The sequence below is a fragment of the Plectropomus leopardus genome, chromosome 8 (assembly GCF_026936395.1).
Source record: "Plectropomus leopardus strain MGB_pleo_1.0 chromosome 8, ASM2693639v1, whole genome shotgun sequence".
In the NCBI taxonomy this organism is placed as follows: Eukaryota; Metazoa; Chordata; class Actinopteri; order Perciformes; family Serranidae; genus Plectropomus; species Plectropomus leopardus.
Window position 1 is genome coordinate 7396785 of NC_142183.1, and position 26528 is coordinate 7423312.

At 38.7% G+C, this 26528-nt stretch overlaps 1 protein-coding gene across 4 annotated transcripts in view; it reads left to right on the top strand.

The window, feature by feature from the left end:
• The window catches only part of fstl5 (follistatin-like 5), a 291611-nt gene that overhangs the window by 116600 nt on the left and 148483 nt on the right, over window positions 1–26528 (top strand). For all 4 annotated transcript variants that reach the window (XM_088080811.1, XM_088080812.1, XM_088080813.1 and 1 more), the window contains exon 5: window positions 26238–26434. In XM_088080811.1, coding sequence (XP_087936937.1) covers window positions 26238–26434 — 197 coding nt within the window. The remainder of the gene's footprint in view (window positions 1–26237; window positions 26435–26528) is intronic.

Sequence of the window (26528 nt, forward strand, 5' to 3'; positions counted from 1 at the left end):
GGTACAGATATTGAAAATACGATGAGGGTGAAATGGTATTTAAGGGTGAACTAAAATTCCTTACCTGTACAAGTTTGAAAATCTTTAATCTCATTGTTTTTTTTAAGTACAGACACTTACTGTATATTTCACACTTGTGCTGCATGACAAAATGTTTCCAGTTTTCCGCCCAGGCCTCCACAGTCACTTGTAGCACTTAGATGTATTTGTCTTGCTTGTGTTATTGATCAAAAGGCAAGATTACTGAAACCTGCAATCATGGGCTGAGCTGCACAAGATATATGGGGATCTACTGTACAGTGGGGCTTCAAAGGGAATACGAGGGGCGAAAAGTCACTGCAGATGACGAGGACAGTTAATATTTACTGAAGGACACAGCCTGGAGCCGCTATCCCCCTGTGCTGTATGACAAGGATGAGCAGCTATAGTGGTCTAATTTTAAAGGCTGTGGGTTCAGTTTGTTTATTCACAGCCCTGACTCCTGTCAGAGTGACAAAACACCGAACCCCCAACATGTCAACAGAATTAGCTGGTAAGTCATCGGTTATAGGTTCATACGGCAGCTCCTGTCATAAGTGGGCTTTGTTACAAGCTTATGCTTTTAGTGGCAGAAGTAAATTACAGCTTCCCAGTTGCTCACCTTGTTTATGTTGGAGGACCGTTTTCCAGGGATGCACAATATATATAAGGCTGATAAATTATCACACGATAATGGGAAGTTTAAAATGAATATAGCTTAACCTGATAATGAAATCAAGGCTGATGAAAAGCGCCAATAATAAAAAGCCGGACTGCTTTCAGTGACTTTGATAGCATCTACACACCCTGATACAGTAGGTGGCAGTGCGAGCCACCAGTAAACATCGAGAAGAAGAAGAACAAGTGCATCAAGCTGACTAGCTAAACATGTTGCCATCGTGGATGGCCTTTTACAATGTCAGAGGAAGCACGAGCTAACCATGCTTGGCCAGTATCTAATTTTTCATACCCTCATGCCTTACTGAAATTTCACTGGGATTAACGGTATATGACAGTATGAGAGTGCACCCAACCCCACACCCCCGAGCGAGTTTGCTACTTTCTGTAAGCTCTAAGTTTAAAGTCATGTAACATATCCCTTCACCACTTAGCATTGCTGTGTCTTTCAGCTCAGCTTCCTGTACCACCAGGAGAGACAAGAGACTGAGCTCTGGTGGTGTGTGCTGTGCACCACATACAATAAGTTAAATAGAAAGAGGAGTGCCTGTATTTATGACAGTATTGAAAATCATACCGTCTGGATTTCTACATGCCCTGGTATACCGTTATACTCTTATACCGCCCAAGTCTAGAGCTAATACAGCAGCAGCAGCAGCTCACATCCAACATTGATCCTTTAAAAGGTTCCCAACAAACTCACACCAGAAAGTCTCGACTCTGACGTTAAACCCATTAATAACTGTTAGGGGGCACTAGTCATGTGATGCTGCAGTTAGCCCTGTCACTGTGTGTGCAGGCAGGTGAACTCTCACCAACTGTATTGGGCATAGTGCTCACGCTTGCAGCAGAAGTCTCCTAGTATCCCTGTGAGGAGGGGAAAGGGGCTGTACTTTAGGGATTATACTTTCCATATCATGCATCCCTACTGTTTCCCAAAAGCATATTAAATTCACCCATCCAAATATAAAAGCAAAGCCCTCCGCCAAAATTCAAAGCAGAGTTGGCACCTGCTGTCACTCCAGAACTGATTGACAGGTCCTCTAATACTGGGTGCCACATTAGTTGTTTGGTGGTTCGCACTGTCAGCTCACAGCCAGAAGGACCTGAATTTGAACCCGACACAGTTGGGTTGGGCTCTGTGGAATCTGAATGTTCTTCAAGTGTTTGTGTAAGTCTCTTCCCACGGTACAAACATTTGCAGCTCGGGTAAATTGGAATCTCATTATATTTGTTTCTCAACTAAATACGTTCTCAGAGAGACATTAGAGAGCCATGAATTAACTGCTGCCTCTTCAGAAAGGTTAAGAGCATCTCAAGAAGCATGGACACCTAAATAATAGATGTTTTTATTTTTCAAATTCTAATAATTTCATCACGGCCACAGATGTTCCCTGATGAAAAAGGACACGAGATCATTTGTAGGTAATTTAAAAACAACCTTGTTGCCCTGTTTTGCACTGGGTTATTTCCAGGTTGGGGGCGGAGGGTGATTCATGCAATCTCTATTGTGACGCCAAGATGTAGAATAAAATCATGACATTTCTATTAAAAAAAAAACCACACAGTTGTTTCTGTAAAGCTGCACGATATGTTTCAGCATCAACATTGCGTTGTGTGCATGTGCAAAGGTGTTTTGCTAAAATTTTTTGCTGCTTGATACAAAAGAAAAACTTGCATGGTTTTCATTTTCCATGGCTAATGTCACCTGCCAAGCCTTCCCGTTTAAGACAGGTTATGTGAAAGCGGGCCGGCAAGAGACAGACACAGTAAAGGGCATGCTCTTCTGAGGCTACAGTAGTCAGCAAAAAGCGTTGAGATAAGATCACATTCCAGTTAGGGGTGGACAATATATCATATATATAAGATGTATCTCTGCTTGTTTCACATAGGTGTCTTAGAAGACAATATTGTCTATATTTTTAGGTCATTTTTTTAAGCCACCGCCATGAGACTTTTGAGCTTTTCACCAGAAGCTTTAAGTTGACTGTAAAAACACCAACACTTCAGGTCAGAGACAAGCCTGCTTCAAAAATAAAAAAGTGCAAGTGGTTCCACTTTCATTCATTTAATTATAAAAAATATTTATTTTAGACAATATTTTATTGTACACTACTATAACAGTACTTTATTACATGACAGAAGCTACTCCTCTTAACTTTATTGTAACTGTAGTTAATTTAAAAAAAAAAGTTTGAGTAGTCTACATAAGTTCCAAAGAGAATTTAAAATATAGAGATAAATATCATTTATCATGACATTGCCTAAAAATACAGGGAGATTACTTTAAGCCATATTACCCCACCCTAGTGCCAGTTTAACAACTGTTAAAAGGACGCGGATTCGTGTTCACTGTGCAGAAGAAATAAAGCCTCTGTTTAATGCAGCATTATCACGGCATCTTCCAACCATGCGTCACTGCAGAGTTGCTGGATTATAAAAGCAAGTAACTGGCTATGAGACAGACTAAATAAGTTAACCTAAAGACACCGGGGGTCTTCCAGCTGTGGTTAGGAACCGCAAAGTTCAAAAGGTAATGCAACACAAATGTTAATCTACAAGACAAGTCGGTCTGATAAAAAACTAAAGTACGCCCCACTAGTTGTCATCCACAACCTAAAAGTAAGCGAGAAACAGGAGAGAGCAATACAAGAAAGCTTCATTATTTTAGAGAAAGCAACAAGCATTATTAATGTGACACATTAGATCATTGATTTTTGCCTGAATTGATCGACATTCAACTTCCTAATTTCTCCTTCCTCCTTCTCAGAAAAGCCTCCAGGATAAAAAGTCATTTTTCAGCTTTTGTTATATTATTTTTTTTATTTTTTATGCAGATGCATTCCTTTACAAAATCTCACTAATAATTCAAGAATAAGCATTTACAAACAGAGCTATTAAGGTCTTGTTGAAGTTCGTGTAATCACAGACAAAAACAAAAAATAGATATGTTTTTATTTGTGTATATATATATATATATATATATATATATATATATATATATATATATATATATATATATATATATATATATATATATGGTAATATTAACCGTAAAAGCAATGATCTGCAGCATAGCCATCATGATGATGTCTGCACAGCATCATGATGAAGAGATGTGTAGGACTCTGGACATCGGCGGTGTCATGCTATACTTTAATTTGATCCATAGTTGTCAGCATTCCCTCCCCTTGAATCTCAGAAACACGATTGCTGCCAGCAGTTTTTCTAACCTGATTTTAATCTCATCTTGCTTAAATGCTTCTCTTCTTGATCTTTTGTTTTCAGTGTTCATATATTTTGTTTTTTTTATCTATTGTGTGTATGTAGTTTATTTTTTCCCCCTGCAAATGGAGATCTTATGGAGAAGTGTTGATTTGATGATAGTTTGATAACACGTGCATGAATTGTTCTGGGAGTTTCCACCCTGGAAACTTAGCAACTATCACTTTGAGGCTTGTTTTTAAATTGTGTTTAATTGCAACATCTACTTCAAACAACACCCAGACTGATGAAATCACACTATGTTAAAAGCCACTTACATTACCCACATAATATTGTATGCAGCAAGTTTGATGCTCCCTTGCACAGTGTGATTATTAGAAGAGTTTCTTATATTTATCTTCTGTTGATTCTTTGCAGAGTTTGTTACAGTCTCTCTTTGTGTCTGTGAGCTTTGCAGCATTATCAGTTCTTATGTTCTTGTATTCTTCTAAAACTTGTTGGGGTTGTGTTCACAGCAGTCACAGCTTTACATGAAGTATATTCGTTAATATCATGAAAAACTAACAGAAAAGAAAAAGCAGCTGTTTACATTTTACTTTATTGATCCAAAAAATATAAGGTGGGGCTCCATAGGCTGGGGATGAATGCACACCGTGTTATCAATGTTATTATACAGTTTTGATTAAATTTGTCCTAGTACCTGCATCTTTCTGTGTGTATCTTTAAATAAGTATGTAACAGGGTGCTTTTTTAGCAAAGATGGAACCCTTGAGGATATTCCCACAAAAAGACTTCTAATTTATTCAGTGCGCATTTATGGGTTGTGTGCCTCCCCATCTTTTATTATCCGCATGTGTTCCTTAGTAGTACTCAGTCTAGGCACCTGGGGCTTGGTTTACCCTATTTATAAGAACAATTAGCACCAGCTGCTTTGCACTCCACTAAAAAAAATATTCTTTGGGCAATTGTGCTTTGCTTTATTGTGTGTGAGATATTAGAAGTTTAATTTAGTTTGTTGAAAGGCTTTTATCACATGCATGACTCAGAGGATTCAAATTCAAAAAATCACATACTTAACAAAAGATCATCTAATCTGTACTCCAGTACCACATTTTTAGCCTCATAGAGCACAAAAGAAAGTCCCAGACAAGCTCTATGAATAAACTGGCCCAAGGTCCAGGACTGTGCAAAAGGTCCAAGCCAAATGTTCTCAGCAGGTACTGTAAATTCATCAAAAAACTGAGCCTACAAGACAGAAACAAACATGTTGTGAGTGGAGTGGTGCCGTTTTTATTGAAAGAACTGAATCAATTAAAGCATTAATCATTAGGGTTAAACTAAAAAATAAATATACTGTATTTTTTCCCGACCAAAACACTATGTTTAACTGCAGTCAAGCGATGTTTTCAAAGATAACCACAAGCAAATCATAAATATTACATAAAAACTTGTGCTGTATTGATTTGGCGGACAACAAGCTTAGCTTTGATATTAAAACATGAACATGTTCCTTCGGAAAGAAATGTTTGAATTAAATATTTTTGACCTACAGTATACCTCATACTGCCAGAGGAGAATCTGGAATCTTTGATTATTTTTCATGATACATTTCACCTTCATCCTACACCTACAGAAACAGCAAATCTATTTATAAGTTGAATCTAATTGGTTCTGTTAAGAGTATTTTTGTTGAGAGCAAGCTGATATAGACAACGCCCAAAACCCTGCAGGTTTTTAAGCTTAAAGACAAGGAAGTGGTGTCTTTGATAGATGGGTTTATTTATAGCGAGCTCAGCTTCAAAGCATCCTATATTCATTTGCATGTTCATTATGTGCCTAAAATGGCCAATTATTCCATCAGAGACGTGTGCAGAGGACTGGGCCACAGATCCCAAACAATCATATGACAAATTAGCCAATTAAACATGTTTGATGTTCCTCCCCCCTGCAGCGCAGAATAAGAGGTTGCACTGCAGAATCCTTTCATTGATGTACACAAGAGGAATTTGTGACAAAGATGAGTCGCTACACCCGTTAAAGCAAAACTCAAAGGGAGAAAGTTTAGGACTAAATATATTAAGTGCAGTTGGGTAATTATTTCTTATCCAGCAACTTTTTGTGACACAGTTGAACAGTTTCAAAGAGTCACTGCTTGGACTACAGATTTCACTTATCCACTGGAGTAACTGGGGGTTGAATGCTTTTCTAGAGGAGACCTTCTTAGTAGTTGTTGACTTTTACAACTTTTTCTGTAAAATTACTTGAATTAAGAATTTATTTAGCTCACAGTTTGTTCTGTCCTCTAAAACTTTCCAAAAGGTTTATTTAAAACCCTTAAAAACTCTTTGAACTCTCGATGAATTGGCCAATTGAATTCTGTTGCAAGTGTGTTTACTTTGAGTGAATAGGCTCCAAAAAAAAAACAGTTTTGCAGTCTGCACAAGATGGCTTTCCATTAAAGAATTGGTTAAAAGCCCTCTTCCTGTGCAAGCCATTATCCTGAAATTTTTCATTTTATCGCTGTTCTCTGCCTTCCCTCTCTCTTTTGTTTCCACCCACTTCCTCCATCCTGGATATCAAGCCTTTGAACAATTTGGTGAAATAAAAGTGAACAATAGCTGCCAACATTGCTTCAAGCATTGTGTTTTGTGAGTAAGACACAGATACAGAGATGGAGAGAAGAGGAGAGTGAGGGGGGAGTTTAACTGGGTTGCAGCGTTGTGGGCGTTTTCTAATATCAAAGTGTTGACTTCATTCTATGTATAGCGCAACCCATCTGACCCGGTGACGTGACAGATGTGTTGGATTTTCAGGTGGTGGACAGTGCAATAAAGTGGGCAATGGATCTCTCTCTCGAGGAGGACAAGAGAAAAATGGAGAAAAACCTGTGTAATACAGGTGGAAGGTCATGTATTTAATTGGCCTGGAGGAAAAAAGTCTGCTCCAAACAATTAGTGTACACATGGGCAGCATGACATTGTGAAAAAAAACAACCCTGTTATCTTCTGTACTTGAGATTAAAGGTGGTATCATGCCTTTAGTGAAACTGTGTATTGCAAATTGGCACGATGCTTAGTGTTAGTTATTTAATTAAGGGTGCAAATTTTCACACCCAACTTGATTTGGAAGTCCCGTTCTTCTGACCATCTGTATACCTCACAGAGATATTCTCTTAAACACCGGAGAGACCTAACTTGGCAAAACACTCAAGGTACACTTACTCACTGTCATGAACCTGTCTTGTGTACAGGAAGTTTTGACTATCACGTGGTCTTGTTGATATTTGAACCTCCAGTAGCAGATTTTTGGGGCACTTGGGGGCAGCAGAAACAAGCACAACATTGACATATCATCATCTTTAAGCTTTTATGGCAAACTTGGTCGCAGGCTGTTGCCTGTTAACACACCCAACAAGTTATTGAGCAGCATAATCATTCATTTTTAGTCATTTTTCTCTCCACCTAATGGATTTATGTCTCTTTTAGCTCTGTTTTTGGTCTCCACCAACTCCCAAAGAAAAAATCAGATTCCCAAGCTACTAAACTTATCCACTATGATCATCAGCTACACTGTAAAATCTGACAAGTAGAGTTTACTTTTAAAAACCAAGGAAACTGATTGCTGTGAAAAATGTAAGTAGCTATACAACTTTTATGTGTACTTCACATCTAATTGTTCAGTTTACTTAAATATTGTATTTACTTGATTTTGTGAAGTTGTTGCAACTTAAAAATGACAAGTTAAATCAATCTTTTTAAGTTTTACCAACTTTAATAAACTGAGATTACTGGGCTAAATATCTGTATTCTGCTGGTTGCAAACTAGTCAATAATATTTGTATTTTCTTAAACATATTAAAAGAACTTTCAGATCTCCTAACTTATTCTTTGGCTAAATCCTCTTTGTCATGCTTGAGTTAAGTCAGACTAACTTGGTAAAAAAAGTAAAAGTAAAAGTAATTCCACTTGTTATTTTTAAGTTGCATCAGCTTCACAAAATTAAGTCAATACAGCTAAATCTCAACTAAACGTGACACTTAGAAATGAAAGTAATCGGTTCTCAAAGTTATTTTAAGGAAGATCAGCTTGTCAGATTTTACAGTGTAGTCTCTAACATGTTACTGGTGGTTTCCACTAGAGGGCACACCAGAGACCTGAAACAGTACTTCAGGATTTGATGAGGTTGCGATATTGTTTGTTATAAGATTTTTACAAATCACAGAAGAAAAAGTCACATGGAAGGGATGGGAATCAACCAAGGCCCTACAATAAGAAATTATCACAATACTTAGGTCACGATGCAATAGTATTGCAATTTTAGACATTTTGCGATGTGCTGAGTATGTTGATAACATATTTCATTATAATTTTACCTTTTTTTTCAATTGCAAATTTTGCCCCAAAGGAAAACTATATCAGCGTCTTTTTTATGTATTAAGATTTTCAGTTTTTAGTCTGGTTATCTCACTTCAGTCATGTCTACAGCAAAATGTACCCAGTGGACTGAAAAAGCAACGATTTTGTTATTCTAGAAGGCGACCAAAAGTGTAATTTGTATTTGCAATATTAATAATTTATGTAATGAAAAAAATCAATATTTGGCATCCGTGCATTGATGCAGTATTGCCAAGCAAAACATTGTGATACTATGCTGTAACAATTTTTCCCTCTCCTATCCATCTTGCAGAGGGTTTTTGTTAATTTCAGAGGACATGCGCAATCAATGCTCCGGGCAGACACAGGACATGTGAGACAGCTGTCATGCAAGCACAGACACGTAGTTAAAAGCCAGTGTGTCTCTGGCCTTAGAAATATTCTGCTGAATTAGCTGCCACTGCTATGAGAGCAGTTAAAGTGAACCAAGACAGGAAAGCTGTAGGCTAGAAAGCTAAAGAATGAGCTGAAACTCACAAGAAAGCTCAGTAAAAACGAGGAGAGCTGCAGATTCAGGTGACAGTTATTTTTAGGTTCATCACTTTCCCATTGTATTAAAAACATAATTTAATATATTGTTATTGATTGATTGATCAATTGCTCTGGACTTTCTGTTAAAGACTATGATTTGATCGACAGCTCCACAACAAGCGAGTGAGTGGACCTTCAGTGTGGACTGTTTTGTCATTGAAGAGACTGCAGCCTGAGATGTATGACTTTATATACTCAAGCTTTAGGCTTTTTTTTGAGCTATGAATTACTCTCAAAAACCCTGACATGACGTGCTAAATGTTTAGTCAAAATCAGTAAAAGGCTAATGTGGTTCAACAGAAGACATTATTGATTGAACTTCCTCTGATGGTTTGGTGAAATATTATAACCTTTCTGCATCTCCCAGTTGGGAATAGCAGCAGTTAAATGTTCAGCACACAGTGCCGTGCTCTCAAAGGCTTTTCATAGATTTTATTTAAGAAATATTTTTTTCCTCACGGCTTCTATCAGTTTGAATGCGAGTCTGTCAAAAGCAGAAATGACTGAGCAGGCTGCCAATACGGCAGATTACTCCATACATCAGAAAACATTCCAATTCCTGACAAAACCATCAGCAAGAAAAATGTTCAGGACATCGAAGAAATGCTTTACAATCCAGCTGACCTGGACCTGTTTACTCCTCCCCTCTGTGATCACAGTGCACCTCAACAACAAAAAAAACAAGATTAATGAAAACGTGTGAAAATAATAAGTGATTTGGAGATGTCGTAAAACTCTAGAAAAGATTTGTGCAGGTGCTGAAATAGTGGCAGGTGAATGCTGTGACAAAATAGTCTTGTTTCCATGCCTGTTTGTGAAGCTGAATGTTTTATGACCTGATCAATAAAGGCTGTAGAGTCTGCCATATCTGGGGCAGCAGATCTATAGGAATTCCACTTTTTATGGTTCCCAGCTATGACTCGAGTGGCTAAATGGATGATAATAGAGTCCTTTAACCTAATGCTGACCCCGCCGTGGGATGAAAAGCAGGACTCAGGAGAAATTGTAATAATCAGTGTTACTGCCGGTCAGTGTAAGGATCTGCTTTATACTCCGAGTAGGAGACTGTGGGTGTGCATTTGTGTCCATTAGTGTCTCTAATGTAATACGAGCCACTACATAAAGCTGGATGGATTCTTGTACTACTTTGGACCACAAAACAGTCTTATGTCAGGATGGGATTTTATTCATGCTGTACCAACATTTCTCAGAGGCTGAGCTGCTCCGGAAACCAAAATAAACTCGTTGGTTTTGGTAAACACTGATGTGTTGAGGCAAAGAAGCAAAACATTTCTGGGTGCAAAGAAGCATGCTGGGTAAAATCTAAAAGTCATTAGTATCTCATGGTCAGCAGAACGGCTAACTAGTACTCCATGGACCTATTTCCACCCCATAATGTCTGTGCCGACACAGCAGGTTAGCAGATTACTATCCAGTATAAATGATAAATTGTTCAAGGCTGACACAATATTCTCAGCTCAAAGTCCACTTACTTGCTTTTTCTGAGCTTCCAGCCATATAATGTGTTTTTTCTCAGTAGACTGAGTTTGCTCAGTTTTGATTGGAGCTGTCAATCTTCCTCTTTAATCTCATTTGGATTTCATTCCTCATTATTTTTGATGTTGGAATATATTCAAATTTAACGCTCAAATTCAACTCATCATTATAAATACTAACCCACTTAATTATTAAGTGTGTAAACAACTTTCATTATGATATTATGATCGATAACATTGACTCCACCAACACACACATGAAACATCACTTTTTCATTGATGTGGCATTAAAATTTGGCTCCCTAATAACTGCTAAGGTTCATAGACAGGCAGATTTTCTTTTCTTTTTTGCAAGTCACCATTATTAGTGTAAGCCTATGGCACTTGCTGTTATTGTATGTAACATAACAAGTTGTAGTTGATTAACATTCACTTCACCTGTCTGTTATTCCTGTGCGCCGCTGTGGCGTGGCTCTGTGTGTGTGGATGGGCAAAGCCCTGCCCTCAAAACGCATTTCCGTTTTAAGAGCACACACGTAGGAATATAGCAGGTAGCTTACTCACCTCTTTTGAGTTAGTGTCTAGATTGATCTCATGCGCACAGCTGAGGTGTATTTCAGAAAAACTTTAAGTGTGAAAAAAAAAGTGAAAACTTTAAGTAATCTGACCCTGAGATGAGGGAAAATCTGGGTTTTCAGTGCCAAAAAAAACCCCAAAACTCTGTGTGAGTTACCGCGGTAACTGACTTTGTGACGCTAACCTGCTCCCTGGCAGGTTTTCTTAACAATCCCTGGGTTTGTTTCTGTCTCCTCCCACTGACAGACACACAATTCCCAAAAATGAACAGTTTTACTGTATGACACCACCTTAATGCTGGTTAGACATCAGTTTTCATACATTAAAACTACTGCTTTTATGCTTTGACGGTCATTTTTTAGACAGTGATTTTTGCCCTAACATAACTTTTCTTTTTTACATTTTTTTTTAAAAGTTTATAACACTGAGGACAGCTGTCAGTTTACGCAGTTCCACTAAAATATTTCTTAAAGATGACATGACGTGTCATTTTAGTTTAAATTGAAAAAAGTTGGTATAAAGCTTAATAGACATGTCGGATCAATGAATGATTACCTCCATCACTTATGATGTAATTATTCACACTAACAGAACATAAATCCTGTAATATTAGAGATTATGTTAATATTTCTGAAGGAGCAGGATGATGGTGCAGCTGCAGAATGTGACAGTGAGTTTTTTTTTTTTGAAAAATAGGCTGTGTATAGTCTGAACAAATTTTAACAGTACTTCAATGAAAATGTTTATAATTACTACATTTGTCTAAGTAGCTGAAATAAAGCAAATGCTCTACTGTAGCCTGTTACTGTACCAAGTGCAAATCACCAACCACATTATTAGTGAGTCCAATTACAATCATGTCTCAGTGTCTTTGATTTATATTTAGGCCTATGTGTTTTTTAAATCTTCAATTAGGCTATATATTTCATCTCCAGTGGCCATCGTTTTTTGTTCCTGTCAGACTAAAGCTGAACAAAAAGGATATGTTTAAAATGTAATGTAGCGGCGCTACAAGTTTATCATAATCCAGAAAAGCTCTGGCGTTGGACCTCACGATCTCATTTATTGATATTTCTACGTCCACGGATAAAAATTTGAGGCTCTGCCTTTTAATAACCTGTTGCCGTGGTGAATCGTAGTATCCGAGCTCCATTGGTGATGGCTTTTTCCATTCAGCATGCACAAGCTAGAGTGAACATACTCAGAGTTGATTTGACAAACTGATGAGCTGTTCTGTAACTGAAAACACTAAATTTTTCATCTCAGGGTTCATCATCTCAGAGTTGAGGGTTACACTCAGAGTTTGTTAAACCTGCTTTGTGTAATGGACCCCAGAAAGGTGTATGGTTTGTTTGCACGACATAACAGAAGCGTGAACTGAGCGGGTTCAGTGTGGACGGAGAGCGCTGGATGCTACTTGATAGTCTAAACAGTAGTTTGCTCTACGGATACATCAGAAACTCATTCGTATAGTAACTTCAGAATTTGATTAGTATCAACTTTTCCACTATTTGATATATATTTGCTCCCAAATTTTGTTCCAACAGCTGTAGTTGTCATAAAACTGCAGATGTTCAAACTTCTTCTCAATGTTTTAAAAAATACTAATTAAAATATTGTGTAAGCAATAGGAAAAATAAGAGAACAAATCTTTTAGGTTGCAGGTTTTTTTTTTTTTACAATTTTTGTCCAAAAAAGAGGCCAGAGGGGAGAGCAGATAGAGGTGGAAAATAAAATTATCAAATGGAAGGCTTATTTCAGCAGTGCACACTCACTGATACATGATAGGTAGCTAACCTGCCCACATCGTCAGCACTTATGACTAGTTTAAACTTTAGCTATTTTTATCTAGATCATTTACTCTTTGCAAAACTTCCCTTTTTTAGTAATATCAAGAGCACTGTGATTTATAATGTCAGACTCTTCTCATTTCCCTCGCTTTTTCCACTGAGCCTCCAACATATTAAGTCTTTAAATCAACCAGTGACATCATTTACGCCCCGTCTCGACATCAGAGAGATGTTTCCAGTCCGTCTACGTGAATGGCCCAGCTGTGGAAAAACAATATTCCCCAGTCTGTCTCCTAAAGTCCAAAAATAGACCTGCAGCAGTGTGTTGATTTGATATCTCTGCCTAGGTGTGTTCAGCCCCTGGGTCACTGTCCTCTATCATGTCATCAACAAGACCTGCCACTGAAGGAGTAAGCTCTATGTAATCAGCTCTACTGGGATCAGATTTGAGAAGTGAACAAAGCCTCCTCTCTTCCTATCTCCTCCTCTTCTTCCCCTGTCTGACTTTACATCTCAGTCTACCTCCGTCTCAGTTTTGGGTGTGTAGCGACGTAAAATCTGGTGGTAAATGTGTTTCAGAATCAGAAATACTTTATTGATTCCCGGTGGGAAATTGTGGTTCGTTACAGTCGTTTCGATGCCAGCATCGAGAATTATAGCAGAGTAGAAACCAGCATAAGTATATCAAGATATACATGTAAAATTGGAAATACAGTAATAGTAAACAATAAGCACAGTATGTAAAAATTCAGGAAAAAAAGTGTGTATAATAATACGCTGATTATCTATGTGTACAAAAATAAAACAAATACAGTAATAACAAATTAGCACTAGTGTGTACATTTAAATCATAATATTTTAGTGTGTAAAGTGTGTAAAATATAATTTACATCTTAATCTACAATACGATGTATAAAACTAGTATGTACATTCAAAATATAAAAATGTAAATATGTGTGCAATACTACAATGAACAGCAGAGGTATACATGAGTAAGAATAACAATAAGAGGATATACAATATTTAAAACACAAAATAGTTTAAAACAATCTTTACTTTTTATAAAAACTTTCCATATTTTCCATGAAAAAACAAACATCAATGATGCTTATAAATAAGTAAGAAAAAGTTTCAAACTCTGTTTCCATCAACAGCCTCGCTCTCTTGTGCATGCATTATAATCATTTAATAAGCTCCAGCGTGCAACATTGATGCAGCATGCTGTAAATACAAGTCAAGATGAGTCATGTTTTTTTCAGTTCACTGTGGGTTAAAATTGAATTTGATCCATCAGAACATGCAGCACAGCCTCTGCAGATCTAACGGAGTTAGAGCAAAAGCCTTCTAGAGTGGGAGATGTCCGGTTTGAGGGTACTGTAGTGTATGCTAGCAGATGGCACAGAGGCTTTTCAGAGGAGATTTGGAGACTCCAAAAAACCTCTGGGGGCTTCTGTCAGAGCCCAGCGAGGAGGATGAGAGTGGGAGGGGTGAGTTTGATCGGTGCGTAGGGGTTGGAGCAAAGTCTCCTGGATGATAATGATCCGCTTCAAGGTGAGAGAAGAGGGGTAAGGGGGGGGGTAATACATCAAAGATAAAGACGTGAGGAAGAACAGCGGTCCTGATGAAAGATGGGAGGCTGAGAATTACACCTGCATCCAAGGAGGAAACAGTAGTGACAGAGACTGAATGAAGGGAGGGAATCTGTCTTGAGCTGTTACTAAACACGCAGGAAAGTTGCACTCAAACAAAGTAAAGTTCTCAAAGAGTCGAGCCTGTCTTTAGCAGAAAACGACTAATTGGCTGTTTGTTCAAACCATTGACTGTATACAAAGATGGAAGACAGGTCTCCACTTTCTCCCACTGTGCAAAAATGCAGCCAAAATCTCCTGGATAGAGGCGCTGGTCTTCTGCTGGCGACGTCATTTAGAGCCTGCGGAGCAATGATTGGGTAGTGGAGCAGTCGTTTCCAGTTCCTGCCAATACATCCGTTTAACCAATTGTGAGCAGTGCTGTTGTCAGTCAGGGCGTCACAAGCCCTTTTTATCACATCAGATATTTAATTTAAACCTAACTTATGCAGAAATGAGACTTAATGAGCAGAAACACAGAATCTGTGCTTGCATCATTAAGATGACATCTTAAAATGTGTTGTTCATATTTTGCTTGGAAGTAGCTGTTTAAAATGTTCAGGCACTCACCAAATGCTGCAAGTCAGCTTCAAATCAGTTGATTGACTTCAGCAGCCGGCACTTTGACATGTGACTAATCGTCATTTAGAGACTCTGAACATCCAGCTAGAATGTGAGAATGTGGTTTGTAGAAATTGGTTTGGCTACTTTCCAAAACTTCACTTTACATTCATGGCCACATGATCAGGTGCAGCATGAAAACAGCTCTCAGTACACAGTGTGAGCAGCTGAACGTACTGTATAGGCCGACACGACAGAAATATGTAAATGTGAACGTCAGCTCCATGACAACTGAACAAACTCACACATTTTAATAAAAAGATTGTTAAATGGGGGCAGCAGAGGGGGTTGATATTTTTAAGAGCAAATTTTAAGACCTACCTCTGTAGTTTGGCATTTAATTGAACTTTATCTACTTATTTACTATCTATGTACACATTTAGTCTATTTTACTGTTTATGGTGTTTGAAACACTTTGTGTTACAGTTTCGCTGTACAAATAAAGTTTAACTGATTGATTGAGTAGTTACTAAATAGATGTTGTTTCCAAGGCAAGGAGTGAACTTTGAACCTCAATTTTGCATCTTGTTACTCTCCTGTTTTATATATATGCACAGCTCTTCAGCATGACAGTCAGAGGTTCAAAGTTTTCGTCTAAACTCTGGAATATTAGCAGAAGTCTGTTTTCTGAGCCCGAGGTCTGCTTTGAGATTTTTGCATTCGTATCATCCTGGGCCGAGCGGCTGCGAGGAGTTTGCAGCCCTGCTGCCCAGATATCCATTTCAGATTCAGTCAGGTGTTGCAGCAGTGACACCTCTAGTTGCTCTTAAAGATTGCAATCAGTGACCTCTGATTTGGGTAACCTAGTTGTCACGCTGTGCTGTCTTGATGTATTGTGAGCCGCGGCAGTGCTCAGGGCCCTGGAGACCGAGATGGAAAAGCTGGAGGAGGAAGTGGGGGGCAGGCTCCATGGAGCAAAGATGGGACAGTTTCTGCAGAGTGGACTCCAGCTATTCCGCTGAGCCACCTTTTTCTTTATATAAATAAAACAGTAGTGCTTTTAAAGGGCCAGGTGGAGGAGGCGGGGGGTGGCGGGTTCACCCACGGTTATGGCCTCAGTGAACATTGGACAGGATGGCGAAGGTTTGCTTTTTTCCTCACAGACTTCACTGTGTTTTCTGAGGATGATGAATGTGTATTTTCAGCTCTGGATTCAAACTAAAACACAGATGAGAAAAGTGAAATATCAGGAGCAGAGATCTGCATACTAACGAAGAGTTTTGGTTGGTTTTCTGAGCAGTGTCTTGAGTAACAAAGCAACTCGTGATTCTCATGAGTGCCACCTGGATTTACAGTGATTGTTTATGCAGGAGTTGTTTCTCTGTGCCGCTCGACGCAGTGTGCATCAATGGCTGTAGATTTGTGGCGCTCAGTGGTGCTCTCCTCAGGTGCTTAGAGAGCAGGAGCTGTTATCTTGACAATATCCAGAATATTCTCCTACATGCTGGTGTCATCTACATTTCATCACTCACACATCTGAAAAAGCACAAAACAAGTCCTTTAAAGCAAACATTGTTGTTAGCCTTCATGCTTCATCGAACTTGTTCGTCACTATTCAGCATTTCCCTGCAGATGGGTGCTACTGTACCCAGGAGGATGCCATTATGTTCAGAGTTTTGTTGTTTCTCTTTTGGGGAAATTTGTTTTTCAGGTTCATATAAGTGCAACATAGCCAGCGAGGCAGACTTTACCTTGTGATAGGAGAGTAATCACTGACGACCACAAACAACAAACCCGTGTGCAGCAGTGAATATAAACATGATTACGATGAAGACGAAGCCAGTGACAGACATGCAGGCACTGTATAGCCCCTTTCACACATGCACTGCAAACCTGAAATTTTTTTGACATTACTCAGAGCATCTGTATGTCTGAACGTAAATGTCAGAATCAGTTGAAGCGAACAATAAACAGAGTATTCTTTCAGCTCTCTGGTACGATGTCCATGTCCAGTTTAGCTAATGTGTGAATAGATAGGCTAATTGTTTGGGGACTTCACAGTGAGCGAATGGGCGTGTTTCTATCACAACGCTTCACGAGTGAGGAAAAAGGTTCGTTTACACAAAGACAGCAACAAAAATGTCTAACTGGACAGATGATGAGATCTCTGTCAGTAAGGGCCGAAGCCAAAATCATCAGACAAATTAAACAAACGGCAAGAGACTCTGTTGTTGTCCAGATCTGATTATCAGGACATTGCCCGGAGTCAGTGGTGGATGGAAAAACCTGAAAGCCAATTTTTTAGTAAAAGTACAGATGTCTTACCATGATTACAATACCACCTGAGTAAGAGTCTTAAAGTATCTGATATTTACTGTACTTAAGTTTCAAAAGTAATTTATGATAGTAAATGTGTTTACGTATTAAAAGCACAACTATTCCTTCCTTCCTTTCTTTCGTATTTTGTAGTAAGTGACAAAGGTGTTTAGGGGAAATGTAGTGGAGTAAAAGCATACATTTTATTTAGGAAATGGAGTGGAGTAACAGCAAAATTATATAAAGCCTCAAGTAAAATACAGATACCCAAGTACTGCAGAGAAGTATTATTACTTTGTTACTTTGTTAAAAAAAATCTGATTTTAGTTAATGCATAACACTTAAGAATGTTTTACTGTATATTAATTCATACATGATACAGTTTTCAAACTATTGTATATGCTGTGTATATTTTGTTTATGACACTGTATAATCCCGCATACAGTACGCTTTGTGAAAAATGTCACTAGTGCAGTATATAGATGCATGATTTCTGAATGAAAATCAGAAACATTTGTTCACATATAAAACAACTCCCACAGACTAATTTTACAGCAACTTTCCTGCAGATTATGGCAAGAAATATGGGTATGACTTTCATTTGAACTTGTTTGATTGTTTGGTAGCAGATGGTCTAAATTTCTGCAGTGACGGAATAATATGTTTTTTAAAGTTATGTGCCAACAGTAAAATATTAATAGTCATCTAATGTTGTATTAGCTCTACAATTAGTCAGTGCACATAAAATTTGGCACCCTGTGATTAAAAGTTCTTTTGCACTAAAACCTTTTTCACATCATGCTGTTGGTACGTAGCCTGTGTTGCTGAAGTAATTCATGGATTACTCAGCAGTATTTTTCAATGGCATCGTCGCGGGAATTAGAGGCAAAGATAAAGCACCGTGAATGTTCCTGCTGAATTTTGAATTACTTGAATATCTGAACTTTTTGGATTGACCTTGATGGCTTCTTCTTATACTGTAATTGTTCCTTTACAAGATGTTCGGTGTCTCTGCAAATGGACCCTGGATCTTACAGTTGTACTACAGCAGCATCAAAGTCCACCTTTGGGCCCTATTCTGGCCCTTTTTAAATAGTTGCAGAAATTTAATTAACTAAAGGGGAAGTCTTTTGTGCATTTTAAAGCAGGATGACAGATACTTGTAAGGATCATATGCTAAATTATAGATCTGTGCAGGCCGCTGTAATGATGTTCCTGCTATAATCGCATTGAACCCCTATCTTTCCTGCAGATTTTAATGTGTCTACAGGTTGGAGTTTGTTTAGATTTAAGTGGTTTTTTTATACTACAGCATTATTTTATAAGTGTCTAATTTGCAGCTTGTTGACAGCATCATTAAACAGGCCTGGTTTTATCAAATCAACATGCATATTCAGTGAGACTTCTAACACCTTGTGAATACTGGTCATGTAGAGCTGGTTGTATGCCAGCAGCTGTTTTATTAAGAGCAAGATAACTTCAGGAGGCAGTTATGCACTTAAAGCAAGTGAAATGTGAAAGCAGCTCTTTGGCAGGTGTGGACAGCTTAAAACTTATCGTGTATTTATATGTCAGATGCCAGTGAAACGCTGCTGTAGCGTGCCCTTGTAGACAGCCTGTAAGTCCCAATTTCACCAATAACCATCAACTTTTTGTGTCATTTCAAAGTCCCACTCGTTTGTGCCTCTCCTCCCACTTATTCACCGTGATACAAAAATACCAAACAGATGGGCAACTTGAATTTCAAGGTTAAAAAAATACCATATGGTGATATCGCTGCTCAAACCAATCTGGCAGGGCCAAATAAATAGACTCCGTCATGTTTGTAACTCGTAATAGTGGCACTTAAAAGAGCGCATCACGGTGTGAGCAATGCAGATACAACATTGTTGGACTCTTGTTGGACAGTCTGATAAGTTATTGCCTGCTGTTGTTTCAAACATTCTTCTTTTTTGTCGAAACCTCGCACCCATATTACCCACTATGCAACTCGAGCACAGACAGTGATCTGTTAAGGCTCTGACACACCAAGCTGTCGGTCACTGTTGGTCCATTGGGGAGCGTCTGTCACTTCTAATCAGTGATAGCCATTCTCAGTACCGTAGACACAGTAAATATGCTCTGTACTTTCAACATTGGATGGGGTTGTTAATGTGCTAACTGGCTAACTAGCATCAAGACGGTCTTCTGGTTTCTGCTTTTGAATGCTGATTTTAGACTACTTATTGTTAGAGTTATGTCCTCTCATGCAGGTGCAGAACAGACATGCTGGTTGGCTGTAGGTTGTAGTCTCAGTGGTCTTTTTATGTGTGTTTTTTTATGTGCAACTGTCCGAGACACTGTTCATGTGAGGGGACACATCATTTGGCCTTTTCCTTGCTAGCTCTTTGAGATGCTTCAAGATGCTAGCTTCAAGCAGAGAGGAAGTGTGGGCTACAGAGGTCTGATAACTTCACTTCTTTTTAATTCAAATCCCAGATGCTTTTTTGTTTACCTGTAGACCAACATTACCTCAAGGTCTGTCAGGCAGCTTTCTTTGGAGCCATAAAAAGCTATATACAACCTTTTTTTGTCATTCAAATTTTTCTTTAATTTAACAACATTCAAATACACTGATTTTTAGACTTTATATAAAAATGAAAATTATATAGATATAGAAGGATACACAGCACTGTTGGAAATTATCACTAGCCACCAGTCAAATGCTGATAAAATATGCTCATGGATGCTAAATTTACTTTACTCACCAGCCACAAAAATAATGGTAATCTATTGATTGGCTGGTAGATTTGCGTCCACTAGCCACAGTGACAGGAGGACAAAAAATAATAATTTCCAACCCTGATACACATATAAAAGGGAATAAAACAAGACTAAAATAAAATCCCACCAAATAAGACAAGCTAAACTAAAAAACTTTACAGGCAGCCAAAACTATTTTTTTAACAGTTGCAATATTAATTGACATTGATGTGTAAAAACCCCCTTCAAAATAAAATGCTAGTTAGTTAATATGCCTTTTTTTTTGCCGAAGCAAGCTGTTCTAAAGCTTTTGTTGACTTTTGTTAATCACAAGCAGCCAAACGGCTCCTTCACTACACTCCACCCAATAAATTACTGTTTCTTTTTGTAATTTCAGAAGCCTGAAAAACAGAGTAAAACCTGATTCATTTTAAGCTAAAGTGTAGCAGTAATTAAACAAATGTACCAATAAAAGTGAGAGTTGGCGACGGTTGCTTTAGCTGTTTACTCGTGGCTTTGCATTTCAACAACAAATCTCTTCACTCTCAGCAGAACAGCCTGATGCTACTGTATTTCTGTTTTTGATAAATAGCTTTAAAGATATAAATTATTCGCTCTCAGTCGATGCAGCGCATATGAGTCCTCTCACTCTGACATGAATTTCCATCCAGGTGGGGACTTGACCTCCACATTATGTGAACGGTTCAAGGCAATTAATAAGAGGCAATGGCTCTGCACGGTGGAACCTGGCCAGCCGCTCGCCACATATGGAGCCTAGGTGACCAGAGACATTTGTCACGAGCAAGGTCGCTGAGCACTCAGAGCCAAACGACAAGTCTGTGTCCTCCTTTCACCAAACAGTGTTAAAAAAAATTAATGCTGCCTACAATCAAGATATGACTTTTTGACTAAAAGCCACTTTGACGGATTAACAGCCACAATAAAAAGATACATTTACACATATTTTTAAACGACAAAAGAAATGGTGAAATATTGAGTCTAAAAGCTCTTGTGAGCGAATGAAAAAGTTTCACAGCCCGACTCCACGCTACCAAATTCAGTTACATCACCTGCTTTCTACAGAACCTCTGGGCCACAGAAAATGTCATGCGTTTCATTCATGAATAATGTTGACAAAAGCTGCATTACACCAAAGCGTTCCAGTGGGAGTCTTACAGTTGATGGTTCTATTACAACACTGTTACCTCTCCTCCAACGGTGTTTACTCAGCTTGTAATTGGATGTTGCATAAAAAGGCTGCGCTGTCATTAGTATGTGTTCATAAAATGAGCAGACTTCAGATGACTCTGAAAGGAAAATCTAAGATTGCAGAGGGGGAGAGAAAGATTGGGTCATATTTGGTAATTAAGCTATTGTAATTCAAAACACATAATCGGGAGACTGTCCGTGATTCAAAAAAAATTCACCTCCTGTCTTTATTACCATGGGGAAAACAACTATCAAAAATAAATTCAAATTAAGCCATTCTTCTTGAGGTTGTAGCTACCTGTAAAAGGATTCTGGTTCCTTTTAGAGCAGCTTGTTTGAAGGTCAAATTGTCTGTAGCGTCGAATGTGTGAGAAGGAAACACTTCAACATAGAAGCATTTAGTCAAGGACTTCTTTTCAATACTGCAAAAAAAGAAACAAAACACACTTTTCCATCAAGTGGGCAAAATCTTTGTGCGATAAGCTGAATTAGTTGTCATGACATGCAAAGAGAGACAAGCACACGTGAAGTTAGCAACTAGCTAACCTGTTCTGTTGTCTTTTACACGGGTGAAAAAACAAACTATAGATTGAGTAAATTAGATTTTTAATGTGTATTTAGGTGGAGGAGTAAATTGATGGGTTTTGCAAATTTCACTGAAACAGCTGCAGTCAAAAGGCTGCTTCATTTCATGTCCTTCAGGTTCCTGCTTTATTATCTTTTATGTGTACATATATAATACTGTAATATACTGTAATACTGTAAATTTAATACTGTAATTAGACGTGACAGTGAAGTGATATCAGGAAATGAGAGAGAGATGCAACAAGGTCTCCATTTGGATTCTGCCCTTTGTGGCCTGGCGCCTTAAAGAGTTGTTCAACCCCCCCCCAAAAAAACCCAAACGTATTTTATCTATCACCTTTAGTGCTATTTATCAATCTAAACTGTGTTGGTGTGAATTGCTGCATGATGGAGATATCAGCTGTAGAGATGTCTGGTTGGTGGCTCTATAGAAAAAAATGGTGGATGTAATTGGAAACTGCAATGATTGATAACTGATTATCTTTAGTAACCGCTTCAAAATTTCTGAAAAGAAACAGCATTTGAGTATTTCAAATGATTTTTTAATTTTGCATGTTTGTTTGAGCACCACAAGCAGGGTACCATCTAGATCCAAAAAAATTGAGAAAAGGCCAACATCTCTTCGACCGGTATCTCCAAAATTCTGCGACTCACACCAAAACAATCTAGATTGATAAAAAGCACTACATGTAAAAGGACATATATTTATTTTTTATTTCAGTGCAAATTGTCCCTACTATAGCCCCTTAGCTAAAAATCTGGACTCCACTGATTCGAGTCATCAGCATTTTCGGGGGATCCCTATCTTATCAACAAGCATTCTAGATAAAATCTCTGCAGTTGTTTTGCCAGAGTAATTTCCCCACCTGTTATAGGGAGTATACAGGGGGGTTGCATTGTAATGTGTCCCTGCTTGAAAGCAATTTGGGTGGCTGGGACGCCTACACAACCCAAGGCTGGGTTTTACAAGACTGAGAAAGCTATCAGCAGTTCTCAATTGGGCTGAAAAATGCAATGTATTTGTGCTGAGTTGTTATTGGTTCCCAAAAAGGCTTGTTTTGACTTCTTAGTGTAGTTGATTTGAGAGAGATTATAGTGGCCAATGTCTAATTAATGCTGACACTCCCCTGTGTAGACATGTTCTGTTCGGATACTTGGGAGTGGAGAGTAACAGCATGTGTGTGTTCGTGCATAGCAGCTTGTGTGTGCAAGTGTGTTTGTGTACACGTGTGAGTGTGCACACACGTGTCAGTGTGTGCTCCTTTGACGGTGCTGACCTTCATCTCCCTTGGTTACGCCAGTAGCCATTTATCTTTTATTCATTCTGCCATTTGTGACCAAGGCAGCTTCTCTGGCACTGACGCTTGTCAAAACAGACCCTGTCCCATGATGTGCAGCATGCCGCAGCCTGAACAGCCTGCGCTTTCACAGCTGAGGCAGTTTCCACGGCAAGAATTAAACTTGTTGGTGGCATTCCCAAGAATTCACCAGCCACTCCTATTGTTTTAACAGCCAAAACACATTTTGCAATTCAACAGATCCTCCTTTTGGCTCGCTATCTACAGTGGCTTGTGGAAAAGACAAACTTCCCAGCCACCACTGTTGTTGTTCACGCTCTGCTAGTTTCATGAAGCTTCAGACTGAGCATGCAGCTCCAACATCTGTCAGCGACTCAGTGTGTCTCTCACTGACAGGTGTAGCTGCTTAAACAAACCGAAGCGTTGTTCCTGAGCTCCTTGCTTATGTTTAATTCTCTCCACCTGGCTATGTGAGCTTTCAATTATTTAGTGTTCTGAGTAGTTATTGGAAAACAAAGCACTGCAAGAGGACATCTCCATTTTGAACAACATTTTTTAAACCCAGATACAACTGAGACCTTCTAAAAACACAACATGTACAGATGGGTTTCAAAATAAAGGAAAAAAAACAGGGAGGGTTCAACTTCCGGCAGGAAGTGGGAGTGCCTCGAAGCCGGTGGACGCTCAGTTGGCCGCTCGATTGGCCACTTGTTTGGACGCTTGGTTTGCTTTCTAGTGCCAATCTTCCTTTATAGTGTCTGAGTCTTGTCTATTTTCCCCTCTATATCATTTTAGTGATAACTGAGTGTCACTGCTAGAACAGTCAACAACAGCACTCACTGTTGTTTTTACTCTTCAATGAGAACAGCTAGATAACGCTGTTAGTCTCGCTCATGGCACTGTTTGGATACATTTTTATTTTGTCTTAGAGACTAGGGCTGAGCAGTATATCAATATTACATTGATATCATGATAAGCGACTACACATTGTCCAACATTTTGGATATTGTTTAAGGTCACATCACGGTAAAGTGATGTCATTTTTTGACATACCAGACTGTTCTAGCTTTCTTTTGTCTTAACCCACATAGTCATTATGTCCACATTACTGATGATTATTTATCAACATTTTTTTGAAAAGCACCAGCAGTCCACCTGACAATATTGTGGTTATGTCAATATGAAGGTTTTTGGTCAAAGATATTGTTAAATATGATTTTCTCCATATCTCCACTTCGTATGAGAAACAACTGTCTCATGTCAGGACGCCGACGAATCAGACAAATAAGTGGAGAAGGCGGATTCAGAGCTTTGGTCCAGGCAACTACAGCTACTCTATGGGAGGAATAACCATCATTTTCCCCAAAAGTATTCCTTTATTTGGTGTTTTGATAATGGTGGCAGAGAGCATTGTCCAACTCACTGGCACAATATTTCCCCTGGGTGTACAACGGGCTCGAGAGCCGGTGACTGCAACAGGCCACAGCTTATGATTCACATCATTTTCACACTCATCAAACCAGTCAGTGACCCCCGATGTGCGGGGGCATTTACACTCACCATGTCTCTTCACTCATTTTTTCAGGTGTTTCCTTTTTTTGTCACTCATCTGTAGCTAAAAGAATGTGGGACAATTTCTTCAGTCTTTGTCTCGAATAGGTTTTTTTAAACGAAGAACTCACTGAATCATCTGTAGTGAGTTTAATTTGCAGTTAATGCTGTTTATTTACTCTGATTCCTTTGATGAAAGAATAAGAATAGGAAAAGATCCACAAATGCTTTCTGTATTTCTTAGGTCTTAAACCAAAGAAAGACTCATAACTGTTGCATCTCACACCTTTCTGAGTCACAATATTTAATATTTCAATACCAGGGAATGAAGTTTTTACACCTTTGTACTTTACAAGGTCACAGCGAATTGAGATGAAAATGAAAATGGCTTGATAGCCTCTGTGGAAGCCCATTGATTTTACTGACAGAGTGCTCGGAGAACTTCTTTCAGCCTCTTATCCCCCAATGATGGTTGGCGTCAGGATTACACCAAGCAACTCATTTAAATGCTCGCTGATTGCTCAAGTTGTTTCGCCAAAGGAATGCTGGAGGAGATTTTTAAGACAAAAATGAGATCCTACTCATACATGGGATTTGTCTCTAGGGTCAGTCTGATTCTGCTTAAATAGTCAATGAGCGCCCGGTCCTACTGAGTGGAGATCTCATTAATGCACTTGATAAATTATTCTCGCCTGATCATCCCCAACAAAGTGCATTTGTCTCACAAAAGACTCATGCAACAGCTATTATTTCATAGTTTTTCCTGTGCAGGTATGTGCCATGTGGCAGTGATGTCACTTCCCTCCCCTGAGATTTGAAAAGCATCTCGGTGCACAACAAAGTTTTTCTTGTGGGTTGGTTGACACCAGCTAATATAACTGTTATTAGAGGAGAAACACTTCCAGATCTAACAATGAGAAGTTGATATGACATGTGTCAACCTGTAGTTCTAGTCATTATTTTCTCTTTGCCTCGACTCCACTCGGCTGAACCTTTCATCTAGTTGACTTCTTTGATCTCGATCCTTTGATGGCGGATTGTAAATACAACACCATCATGTTTTCTGTTGCTGTCAGGGTTAGCTCTTGACACCAGTGTGATGGATTTGTTCGGCAGTTTCTTTGTGGTGACGGGGCTGCTGCTTTCTTAGTTTGAGGCAGTGAAATGCTGCACGACTGTCGCTGTTTGTGCTCCCCCTCGGGAGAATAATCCTTAGCATTTGTTATTGTGATTCAGACAATCACAGACGCGCTCAGATTTGGGTTTCGCTGAATATAAACAGCAGCTTATTGTTTAATAATGTGAGTCTTCAGGGGGATTCTAGTTTCACAGGTACTAATTGGCTGACATTGCATCCAGTTTTTGGAATCTTAAGTTCAGTGTTTTTAATTATGCACGTTTCAGCACCTGGGGTCATTTAGGTATTAATTAAATATCTTTTTTTTTTTTTTAAATTCCGTCAACATGTAAAAATTTAAGCAATTAAAGAAAACAAAATACTTTCCTGTCAACTCTTGCGGTAGTGATTGTTACAAGTTTATTAGAAATACTCGCTCCCTCTCCTAATCATCCTGCCTCTGCTTTTATCTTTCTTTCCCAGATGATAACTGCAGACTGAGTGACTACCGTCGGCTGAAAAACAAGATTCTGGATTTGCATGACAAACGATACATGGGGTCTAACATCCATGGGGCCCACAAGGACAACATGGCTGCCAGGAAGCAACTGGTCGATATGATGTTTAAACGCTTTGACGCCGATAACAACGGTCAAATAGATGCTAGCGAGCTCTCACAGGTAAGGAGACTGAACACGAAATGAGCCTTAATACACGCTAAGATATCCGTTTTTACAAAACATTACATACTTCAGTCTATTGCTGGCATGAAGG